Source organism: Lutra lutra, chromosome 8 (assembly GCF_902655055.1).
Source record: "Lutra lutra chromosome 8, mLutLut1.2, whole genome shotgun sequence".
In the NCBI taxonomy this organism is placed as follows: domain Eukaryota; kingdom Metazoa; phylum Chordata; class Mammalia; order Carnivora; family Mustelidae; genus Lutra; species Lutra lutra.
Genome location: NC_062285.1, coordinates 27,284,407 through 27,296,757, shown reverse-complemented (window position 1 = coordinate 27,296,757; position 12,351 = coordinate 27,284,407). Strand labels below are relative to the sequence as shown.

Genomic DNA, 12,351 nt, shown 5'->3' with positions numbered 1-12,351 from the left:
AAAAAAAAAGGAAATTTTTTCTTTTGCTATAAAGGACATTATTGGGAAAATGGGCACATTTTGAATAAGATCTGTAAATAAGATAATGGTATTCTATCAGTGTTAGCTCCCTGATTTTGATCATTTTTCTAGGTTCTGTGAAAGAATGTTCCTGCTCTTTTAGGAAACATATGAAGTATTTGGGGGTAAAAGGGCAGGATGACTTGTACTTACTTAAAGAATATAAGAAAAAATTTTGTTATTTATATGTGTGTATATATAAGTAAATGCACACATCTGCATAGACCTGTGAGAGAAAGGTTTGGATGTGGAATGATAAAACAGGGTAAAAGACTGGCTGAAGAGTATATGGAAATTCTTGCTACTCTTCTTTTAATGCTTTCTGAAATTATTTCAAAATAAAAAGTTACTAAATGATTTGGGTTTTGCTGGGTGGAACTAGATGTTGTTGAGCAGGAGAATATTCATGGTGGAACACTCTTAGTAGAGGAATCTGGGCCAGGACCCAAGGAGGAAAATATAAGGTATTAATGAATGGTAAGAGTCCATTAATCTAGATACAGAAACACTGAATTAAAAATGGGAAAACAGGGGCACCTGGGTGGCTCAGTGGGTTAAGCCTCTGCCTTCAGCTCGGGTCATGATCTCAGGGTCCTGGGATTGAGCCCCGCATCGGGCTCTCTGCTCAGCGGGGAGCCTGCTTCCCTCTCTGTGCCTGCCTCTCTGCCTACTTGTGATCTCTGTCTGTCAAATAAATAAATAAAAATACATTTTAAAAAATGGGAAAACTCCGTTGAGGTGGGTAAATCTCAAAAGCAAGAGCAGTTTGCTAAAAGTATACATATCAATGACAGCAGTTGTATTAAATTTTTAAAATGCTGTAATTTATGGACAGGCACATATTATCATTCAGTATAAATCATGACTCTAGAAGAATATGTCCAAGTCTGTAATGCTGGTTGCCTGTGGGGAGGAGAGGGGTGAAGATTAGGGAGGAGAGTGAGTAAGTAAGGAGCTTCATTTGTTTTTGTTTGTTTGTTTTTTAAAGATTTTATTTATTTGAGAGGAGAGAATAAGAGAGAGAGAGAGTACAAGCAGAGAGTGAGCATGAGAAGGGGGAGGGTCAGAGGGAGAAGCAGACTCCCCGCGGAGCAGGAAGCCTGATGTGGGACTCGACCCTGGGACTCCAGGATCACGACCCGAGCGGAAGGCAGTCGCCTAACCAACTGAGCCACCCAGGCGCCCTAGGAGCTTCATTTGCATTGTAACCTTGTCCCCTTAAGAAATTTAAAGGTCGGGGTTAAGTATACCAAATTGTTGAATGTATGAATCCAGGAACACAGGTATATATATAATATATGTAATGAATGAATATGTAAATGAGGCAAAATTGGTTTTGCCTCTCAAGGGTTGGGGAGGCAGGGGAGACACTTGGCTCTCTATCAAGCAGGGTAGAATTTTTATGTCCATAGAAATACTTTTCATTGTTATCACTTAACGTACGTGTCAAGTTGTAAAACAGCTCATAGACCTAGCTAGAATCCGATCATCCAGAGGGTGTGCTATAGGTAGATAATACATAGGTCTTCCACTGAAGCACACGTTTTTCTCCACAATACGTAAACTTTATAATTTAAGTTTGTTTTAGGATCCTGACAGCAGGATTTCCTGAAGTTGAGTAATTTGAGGATTTGAGGGAATCGGTCACCTCTCATAATACATAAAATATAAAGCAATGGGAAATTTTATGGGTTAGGAAAATTGTCTTGTCTTTGAAAGTTGAGTCCTTCGTGTTGTAAAATTTATAGAACTACACTATTCATTGAAAATATTGCTAATGCAGATTTTATTTTATTTTTTTTTAAGATTTTATTTATTTATTTGACAGAGAGAGACACAGCGAGAGAGGGAATACAAGCAGGGGGAGTGGGAGAACGAGAAGCAAGCTTCCCGCTGAGCAGGGAGCCCAATATAGGGCTCGATCCCAGGACACTGGGATCATGACCTGAGCCGAAGGCAGAGGCTTAACCCACTGAGCCACCCAGGCGCCCCACTAATGCAGATTTTAGATAAGTGTTTTTATGGATAGTACCCTAGTAACTGAGCCACATCAGCAACTTCAGCCGGTTGTAAGGAAATTATTGGCTCAACATACATCATAATTTCTTCTCATGGGGAGAGGCAAATGGTAGGTAAAGGACTCAGGCTGTACTCATTTTGAAAGCCTCTCTGAAAGGCAGCTGTTTGATTTCCTGTGTCTAAGCTGAAGATGTTACAAGGAAGATGACACGGTTGCAGATACTGAAGATGCTACCAGCCTGTCTGGACAGCATAGACATTTGTAGGAGAGAGGAAGGGGATCCAGTTTGCTGTGATCTCTCCCTTTACTCACTAGCCTACTGCTTAAAGCTGGTTTCTAGTTTGAGGGATAGGTCACCTATTATTTTAAACTGACATTTTTTGCTATGTTTCCTAGACTCTTAACACAGTTTTCTTTCTGTCGTAGCTGGATTAGATCATGGGGGTTAACAGAAGCAGTGTGTATTAATTAACGTTTTTTGCCTCTACGGAAGAACTCATTACTGGACTTTCTCAGAAAATGCAGTTGCCCAGTAGGGGGCGGCAGATATAAAGGGATAATGTGACTGGCAAACCTGTTAATGTTTTTGTATTCTGTCCCCTGCAGACCCCACTTCCGCATCTCAGTCCCCTTTTCTCTGCTAATGTTCATGTGCTCCTTAGCTAGGGACATAAGGCTCACAGAAGAGTGTTTCTTCATACTGTTTCTTTTGACTTCCTGGTTGAAATGACACTCTTACATTTTGGTTACTTGCTTATATAAACTGCATTTTAAAATCAACTCAAAAGGAAAGAACATTTAAACTGCACTACAGTCCTATTTTTGAGTTTTGTTTATATTAAAACTTGTCTGGAAATAGCAGTGTTTAAATACAGTTAAGCATATCATTTATTTCTCATTCTCATGAAGGCTTTTGGGGATATGCCCAAGAATCTTTTCCTCTAGATGGAAAGGCTTCTGGCCCTTTAAATGTGAGGTGTTATTTCGGAGTGTTGGAGTATGAGTACAGGTGACATTCCATCTGTCTCTCCACTTAATAACTGTTAGTTCTGTAGATGTTAAGAGAACCATTCAGTCCTTCCTCACATTCCCAGGTGCCTCGTGACATCTGTCTTTTAAGCTTCCTGGGTTTTGATTGTTTTTTGGAAAGTACCATTTGGGCACTCGTTTTTTTTGTTGTTGTTGTTTTGTTTTTTTGGTTTTTTTTTTTTTTTTTTTTGCCTTTCTGGTAAATATTTGATCATTGATTTTATTTAGCTCAGTTCAGAAATTCTGATAGTAATTTGTATTCTAACTTATTTTTAACATGCCTAATTGTTTAACCTTGAGATTTTGATCTTGTTTTCTGTATTTATTGTGCTGTTATCAACCTGCCCAAATGATTTCTCCTTTCTCTCTGTAGGCACCGGAATTTCCCGAGTTTACCACGAAAGTCCAAGAAGCTATCAATTCCCTGGGGGGCAGTGTATTTCCTAAGCTTAACTGGAGTGCCCCAAGGGTAGGAACACATCAGTAAATCTCTCAGCTGTTTGAATATTCTTTGTTTTGCTATTCATTTATTTTTATATCCCCACAGAGGGTTTAATTTTATTTCTAATTCTAGGGAAAACACTGTGGTATTTATTTTTATTTTTCCCCCTCTTACTTTCCTGATTTTCCACGTTCCTGAGTCTGTAAAATACTATATAGTTTGCCAGAAGACAGTTGCAACCTCTTACGTTGCTGATCGTACTAGAACCCGAGGAAGGCCATTCTCTGCCTCTTTCAAAACTTTAGCTGTTCAGTGTAACAGAGAAATTTTTCTCTGTTGAAAAATAATGAAAATTAAAAAATCACAGGACCTAGACATAGAGCCATTAGAGAATTCAGCTGACATGTTCTTAAATTGTATTTTATCATTATGACATGCATTGACAAGTTGTTTTTATGTCAAGGTTTGTGGAAAAATTTGGTCTTTTTTCTAAACCAATAGAAAACAACTATGGCAGCAAAGTTCATTTAAAGACTCAAAGATTTACCTGCATTTTCAAAAATCATCCCGTGTGCCTTTCTTTTCTTATTCTAGAATGAATGACAAATTGTACCTAATCTAGCCTTTATTTTTACTGGTTAAAATTAGTTATGCATGTACATCACTTAAATTTTTAAAAGATCTAGACTCTTGCTCCCCAAACCAGCAGATCCTGATACTTCCTTCACTTTGCCATTTCTTATTCCTCAGAGGCAGTGGCTGTCACTATTTCAATGCTTTCTTTTGTCATTTTCCTTTACTATTTTAGCTGTCAGTATTCATTATTGCTGCCCACTCAGGAATGAGAAGGTTCTGCTCTCTCTTCTCCCATTCTCGCTACTTTATATTCCACTCTCCTCAGCTGAGTACTGTCATGTATTGATTAGGTTAGGTTGTAGTGTCTCTGATGTTCTGGTAACGCAGACTCTGTGCACATCTGATAGGTAGGATCATTCAGTGTTCCTGTTCTCTGCGCATCTCTATAGGATGATTTCGTGTTCTTGTTCACTCTTCTGTTCTCCCTGGAGTTCATGGTTTCCAGTGCATCTACCGTTATTTCAGTGGAATTAAATCTCTGGTCAGTGTACCATTCTCAACCAGAAGTTCATCATCTTTTTCACTGGGAGAAATTGTAAAGAGGTTATTATAAAGAAGTTATTCAATCTCATTTTTAGTTTTATATGAGCAGTAACTTGAATCATTTCTTACTGCTGAACTGGGCTGAGGGTTTACACTTAAGAATGACAGATTATTTGTGGTTTGAAGTTGTTCACTTATTCATTTATATTTTACTTTTTGTGTGCCTACTATGTGCCACTGCTGTCTTTCGTGTGTGGATAATTAGATATTTTTTTGCAGTTTTCTTGAAATTAGATACTGCCCTGTGTCTGATCTATGGGAGAAGTATGTTTAATAAATGACTTAATTATTCTGTCATTTTTAGGCATGTTTTGCTAAGCCTTATGCCTAGTGTGCCTGCTATTCTTACCTTTTTTCTGGTTCATATGTATGAGACATTCACCATTGAAAGCTGTGATGGTGCATCTCATCTCCTCTCTCCCTGATTTGGTAGACATGGGTCTGAACTGCTCTAGTCCTCACACTTCAGGTGTCCCAGCTCTCACTGCCCAGAAGCAAGAAGGGATCTCCTTTTTCTTAGAGAGTAGTCAGTCGGGCTCTTTCTTTACACCTTGATCTTTTAGCTGAAGTGTCAGCACTTCTGATACTTCTTCCCCCCTCTTTCATCATCAGTAAGACAAACGCAGGGAAGTGCTGGGGCCTGAGTGGGAAGGTAAGGACCTTACCAGCTCCGTGTTCGTAACCCAGCATGCAGTAGCCCTGCTCTTGGCCGTTTAGAAGTACGATTTGACACTGGACAGTATAGTTAAAATGTCTCACCTGAATTTTTTCTTTAAATGTAATGTTCATGGAGCACTGGGTGTGGTGCAAAAACAATGACTACTGTTACGCTGAAAATAAATTTAAAAAAATTAAAAAAAAAATGTAATGTGCATTATCAGTTTTGTATATGGGCCTGAACCTCATTCAAAGCAACTGACATGGAATATATGCTAAGTTGAGTGTGCTTTATCATTATTATTTAGGATGCATACTGGATAGCAATGAACAGTTCTCTGAAATGTAAAACCCTCAGCGACATCTTTCTATTGTTCAAGAGTTCTGACTTCATCACTCGTGACTTCACTCAGCCGTAAGTATGTCTCTTGATCTCCCATGTCAGTAGTTTAGGAGAGTTTTGTACTTAGGAGAGTTTTGCTGAAGGCAACATCCCATTTCTTCTAGCACTGTTAAAAACAACAGTTCCGGGTTGCCTGGGTGGCTTAGTCGGTTAAATCATCTGACTTTGGCTCAGGTTGTGATCTCACGTCCTGGGATTGAGCCTCATGTCCAGCTCCCTGCTCAGTGGGAAGTCTGCTTCTCCCTCTCCCTCTGTCCCTAAACCCTCCTCTCACTCTTGTCTCTCTCTCTCTTTCAAATAAATAAATAAAATCTTTTAAAAAACCAACAACACAATAACAGTTCCATATAATAACACCTATTAAAGCAAATTTTCTTTTCCTTTGATAGTAAATGCGCTACAATGAATATATGTAAATATTTGTATCTGTCCATTAAATATTTTGGCAATTTTTTTCTCATTATAAAATCAGCATATGCTTATCATAGAAAAATAAAATTAGGAATTCGAGCTAAACAAAAACAGGAAATGTGGAAGGACCCATGATCTCACCATAGTTGGTTTTATGTACTTCCGGAATTCTTTCTGTGCATATGTATAATATAGGTATACCAGTCTCTAACCATATTCTGACATTTTAACACAAAAATGGGATCATGTAGTTTGTATTGCTTCATAGCTTTCAGTATATAGCTGACATCTTAACGTGTCTTTAAATACCTATGTGTGTCACTATTTAAAATTACTTTAATGGTATTCCACTGGACAACTGCAACATGATTTGTTTGATCAGCCTTCTATTTTATAGAGTCCTACAGTGAATATCCCTGAGCTAAATTTTCGTGGATGTTCCTAATTTTTTTCTTAGAATATATTTCTAGAAGTGGCATTGCTATTTTCCTTTCTTTGCTAGTTACTCTTTAGCTAAAGAACTCATAGGCAGGTAACCCACCTGCACTGTTGACCTGCTAGTGAACTCTTCAGGCTCTCTCATTCTGTCGTAAAGTAGGTATTCTTTTAGAATTCCCCTCTTACCATTGTACACAGACCAGTTATCCCACTTAAACTAATACTTAAACTGATCTCTAAATTAAAGCATATCACAAAATCCAGCAACTAAGCAGGTCAGTAGGGGTGGAGGTACCTTGGCACCTCTTCCCCATCTGTTCATGTAGTCTGTCCTGCCCATTCACCCCATTTCAACTTCAGATCCTTTTTTGAGGAGAAGCCTGGCACAAGAAAAAATAAACTCACTGCATGTCAGTTGTGCACCTGGTCTTTTGCCTCTGAGTTCTGCAGCTTGGGCATTGGTTTTAGTATTATAAAAATGAAGGGAATGAAGTTTGGTGATAATAAATGAGTCTGGTTAAATTGTCAGTTTATTGTAAAAGTGTTTACCTGTGTTGATATTTCTGGTTCATTTACGGAGAAAAGCTTTATATTGTCTTGAGATCTCATTGTCCGCCTCTTGTGGTCACGTTGGCACAGATGTTACTAGGTGTTCGGTGGCCCTTGTTTTAGTAATAATGCTACAGCATTTCCCTTCTAGGAGAGGCTCTCTGATTCGAGGAAGTTGTTGCTATCTTCTTTGTCCATTATAAAGCTTTTAAATACCTAATGCTTTAAGTAAAGATGCCTTAAAATATATTACATTAAAAATGCTCTATATGTGTTAGTTCATCAGATAGGGGTTTCCCTGTTCCTTCAACATCAGTTGAAGTGAGAGTATGAGGACATCTTTTCTTTTTCAATAATTACTGTAAGTCGCTTTTAATTCTCTGTGGCTAAAAGTTTTTTAAGTCATTGCCCTTGATGAACTTCTGCTGCTCCGTAGCCCACCTCTGCCTCTTTGTCATGCATGAATCTAGTGGGAGTCCAGTAGAAGGTAGAAATACCAGTCAGTTGTCTGGCCTTCTGTGCTTTGGCTCGTGCTTCTTGGCTTTGTGCTTTTGCATGGGAGGGCAGTTAAGTCAGCAAGTGAATTTGAGGCCTAGGATTAAGAGTGTTTACCCACAGAATACCATGCTTCTCCTAGTCTAAATAATTGGGAGTTGGCAGGAACAAACCCCAAGCACCAAGCTTGCAGCCTTTCAGCCTGGCGGCTCTAATTAGTCACCTTCTTCTGGAAGTATTCCTGTGTACAGTAACCAGTTGAGGAACTGAGAGCTGTAAGTCTTGTCGCCATAAAAATTTGTATTGATGAGATCTTTAGTGGAAGAGGAACTTCTGTTGCAGAGGCCTTTCAGGACCCCTGAAAGAGTAAATGCGGAGTGTGATTCTTTATAGACAAGATTATGTCAATGATTTAATCTCTTTCCTTCTGTCTGCTAGAAAATCAAGGCCTAAATCTGCTTGGTTACTTTTCCCACAAACTAGTTAGTAGAACCAAAACCAGAATAAAATTTCAGTAATGCCATTCTAAATGGTTTCTGTATTTTCACTTAGTAAAGTCATAAATTCCTTTCAAAAATGCTTCAAATTAAAATACAGAATATCATAAAGAATTTTATTTTGTAAGAATTTATTATAAATAAAAACAATAAATACAAATGTAGACTATAAAAAGACATTATGGCCTTATTGTATAATTATCTGTAATACGTAGAAGATTATATAAAAGTGACATTATATTGTTTATACTATTTTGGGGCTTACCTCAAAAAAAGAAAGCTATTCCAGTCAGGATTGCAAGCTAACAGAAGGCCAACTAAAAGTATTTTACACATACAGAGTTTTTAAAAATATATTACCTAACAAAGACTCTGGAATGTGGGTATTTCTGGGGTTCATTGAGCTGGTCCTCAAGGTCCCCAAGGAGCCAGGCTCTTCAGTTTTTCCCCTATGCTCATGCTTGGCTTACTGGTATGGAATTTGGAATTATCACCTCCTGGTTACAAGATTGCTGCTACACTTCTGGGCATCATGTGAAGAGACAGCAGTATCTGAACCAAAAATAGAAGGGGTGGTTTGTTTCCTCTCACTCCTCTCTGTACATGAGCAAGTACAGCATTCTGGAAGCTTCCCGAGAGACTTCTTCCAGGCTCATTGGTCACACAGTGACCCAGCCTAATCCAGCAGTTGGCAGAAGGAACAGAAATGCAACGACTGGTTTAGACCGGAGCTATCAGACCTTAGCATGCATCAGGAGCATCTGAAGGGTTTGACGAAACACAGATTGCTCGTCCCCTCCCCGAGGTTCTGGCCCAGTAGGCTGCGAGTGGGACCCGAGAATATAATTTCTAAGAAGTTCCCTGGTTTCCTGATGATGCTTGTGCAGGCCCATCCCTTGAGAACTGCTAAGATTAAGCAACACATGCCTCCCTGGGATTCCGGAGGGGCCTGCAGAATACCAGTGCTTCCTGATCCAGCAATCACAGTTGTGTTAGCAAGGATGGAGGCTGGGGATAGCTCGAGGGAGACAAGCAGTAATATCTGTCACAGTTGTAAGCTGATACAGAATATTAAGTACTTTTGTTTTTCCTGTTCCTCAACTGGTTATTGTACACAGGAAGCTTTTGAAGCTTTAAAAAGTGGAAGTTGAAGTATGACACATTAACACAATCTGTCTGCACTAGACTCCCTGAGCAAACTATTTGTCCAGATATAAACGTTTCATGTGGTTAGACTTGTTGAGTCTCAAGCCTGCTGTCAGTAATTATTTTATTGATTAAGTGTCACTTCAGTAGGCCAAGGCAAGAAAATAATATCCGGTATTCAACTGGCATTTGGAAGAAAGAGCTGAGCAAGTGAAAAAATAAATCCATTAAGTGTTTCTCTGAGGGATTTGTCACCCACAAGATAGATTTGATTAGAGGTCAGGAAATTTCACTTGTCTTAGTAATTTAACTCAGCTCTGCTTGACATAATTTGTATGCATTCTTAAGATTATCACAAAACTGGTTATTAATCCTAAAATTCAGCAAGTAGTCTCAGGAGTACAATTTTGTGTGTAAGTTGGACTGATAGAACCTTTACCTTGTGATTTTTAGGACCCATTTAATGAGGTGACACTTTTTCTTCTGTGGATTGTTTTAATTTTAGATAGCATATTTTCTCTCTTTTTGAAGAGGAATTCTACAAGAATTCAGATGAACATACCCAGTGATCCTTATTTCAGTCTCGTTTTACTTTTATCTTTGTTTTTCCACCACCAGTGAAATCTGTAATGGAATCTGTGCACCAGTACTCAACTTAGTTCTCTTGGATCCTCATGAGCATTATTCTACAATACCAGCAACACTGATGTTTAAGGTTCCATGGCTCTGCATTGTGTGTGTGTGTGCGCGCGCCCATAATTTACACTCTTTATCTTAAACTTAACAAGTGTTTACCATGAGGTATAATGTAACCTTCCAACTTTTGATAAAAGCTTACCAATGAGACTTGTGCCCCAGTAAGTATCTAGGATGGTATACCACTTTAAAACATCAGTGATTGTGTTTACTGTCACTTCAGAAAGCTTTAATGAAAATGTTTTCTTACTGCTTATAAAAATGGTCAGATTGTGATCTCAGCCAGTGGACTTAGGTAATACGTCATTTGCCTAGAGTAAATTCATATAGATATTATTCTCAAAGTATACCCCTAGTGTGATTCTCCTTCCCCCACTCCTACCATGTGTCTGGCCCAAATTACAGGCCCAAGTCATATGCTTTGAGTAGGTAATATTGTAAATCTGTATGTCCAGTGCCAGAATCTCACCCCTTAGCCCCAACACACAGAATTCATTTTCAACTTAGATGTTTTCCACTAGTATCCTCTGTTTTCATCTCCATCTAGCTCTTTCTTATATAGTCTATTTCTGAATTGTAGCACAACTCAGCATAGTACAAGCACATGCATCCTCTTCTGGTCCTCTCCTCCTTTACTTGTAACAAAGCATGGGACACATTCTGCCTCATCTGTATACTAGAGTACATCCATATTTTCCTAATTGTGCTCCCCTCTGCTCCACACACCCACGTCCTTATCATTGAGTGTATTACATTTGTTCTCTTTTGATGTGTGAAATATTTGGAACCGCATGATAAAAACTTGTTGATTGCAGTTATGAAGTTCACAGAAAAAAGTGTGTCAATATTAAGACATGTTTAGGGCATAATGAATAGGCCTATTTAAGCTAAGCCCTCGGGGCTGATAGGTAGTGCAGTCTTGTTGAAATTGAGGGAGTGATTTGGGCAGGACCTTGAGTAGACATGAAAGAAATAAGATGGCCCTTCTGCCTGCCAGTGATCCATTCTTGCAGTTTTGGGCTAAGACTTCTTTTTTTTTCCCCTTTCTTCTCTTTTTAAGGATTTGGATCTGGAACATTACTTTCAAAAATTCCTACTAACTGACTAATTTCAAAATGTTTTAAAAATGCACTGGTATAATTTCATAGTAGCTTTTATCAGAATAGACTTTGGGGTTTTTTTTTTTTTTTTCCCAAAATAAAATCTTTATTATTTTTGTACCTGAGAATTTTTTTTAGTTTGTGATTCCCATTGTAGATAATGTAGCATTCATCATTTAATAACATTTGTGTATATTTGGCGTTTTAATGGGTAGCTAGAGGAACTATAATTCAGTATAGGAGCCTCCTTTCCATCCAGATTGTAAAGCAGTGACTTAGATTTAGTACTACTTTCTGTTGTTACCTTGTTGAAAATTTTGGTCAAAGAAATCTTCCAAGTTATAATAAAATACCTACCCAGGAAAATAAATTAAGAAGTGGGATTTAAATACACACACACACACACACACACACTCACACACACACACACACACACACACAATAAGCTCCTAAGTGTACATGAAAATGGTTAGTAGGTACTAATTATAGCTAGACTGTTCAGGTTGGCAGAGATGTTTAAATGAGATTCAAAATGTTCTAATTTGTAATTGTAAAAGAACTTTAAGAAACTGATCGTTAATTTCTGGTTTTAGCTACGTAGCATGCAAGATAACCTGAAAAATCTTTTGTTGCAAATTATCTAGAGATGCTCGGTAAAATATTAACTATAACAAAAATTTAAATGCATAGCTGAATTCAGGAGAAACAAAAGGCAAATCCCAGTTGCAAGAAATGTGAAGAGGATAGAAAATCAGAGGGTTAGGTAGAGAAGTCTTTTAGGGGTCATTATCAGAACCGATAAGGGACATAACTTTTAATCCCTTTATGGGACTAGAGGCTAAATAAAGTGAAGCCAAAATAAAGTGAAGATTTGGAAAAGAGACCGTTTTTATCTTCCGTAAAGGATGAACAAGAAAAAAATTCATCCATTGGCACAGAGAGAGGGAAGCAGGAATGAAAGTTCTTGGGCTTTGGCTTTTTGGTTTAAAAGTTTGAAACCTCAGGCCTTTGTCTCATGAACTTCGAAAAACAGAATTTGAACCACCTGCCTGTTAGAGATCTCCCATTAACAAAGAAATTGATCTAAAAGTCAGTCCTCCAGTCATTTTTACCCTTGAGGCGCCTAGAAGATGCAAATACAATGTGCTCTGGGAAGACTCCACAACCCAGGCCTTGGGGGATCCCCAGAGAAATGAGCCACACCAAATAGGTGCTCATGTAGAAATAAC

General features: G+C 38.3%; 1 protein-coding gene across 2 annotated transcripts in view; it reads left to right on the top strand.

The window, feature by feature from the left end:
* Window positions 1–12,351, top strand: part of CDC123 (cell division cycle 123) — a 57,740-nt gene that overhangs the window by 22,208 nt on the left and 23,181 nt on the right. Inside the window, exons 5-6 of one of the 2 annotated variants that reach the window (XM_047741977.1) lie at window positions 3,483–3,578; window positions 5,696–5,802. In XM_047741977.1, the coding sequence (XP_047597933.1) occupies window positions 3,483–3,578; window positions 5,696–5,802 (203 nt within the window). The remainder of the gene's footprint in view (window positions 1–3,482; window positions 3,579–5,695; window positions 5,803–12,351) is intronic. The other variant, XM_047741978.1, reaches the window with a different exon arrangement.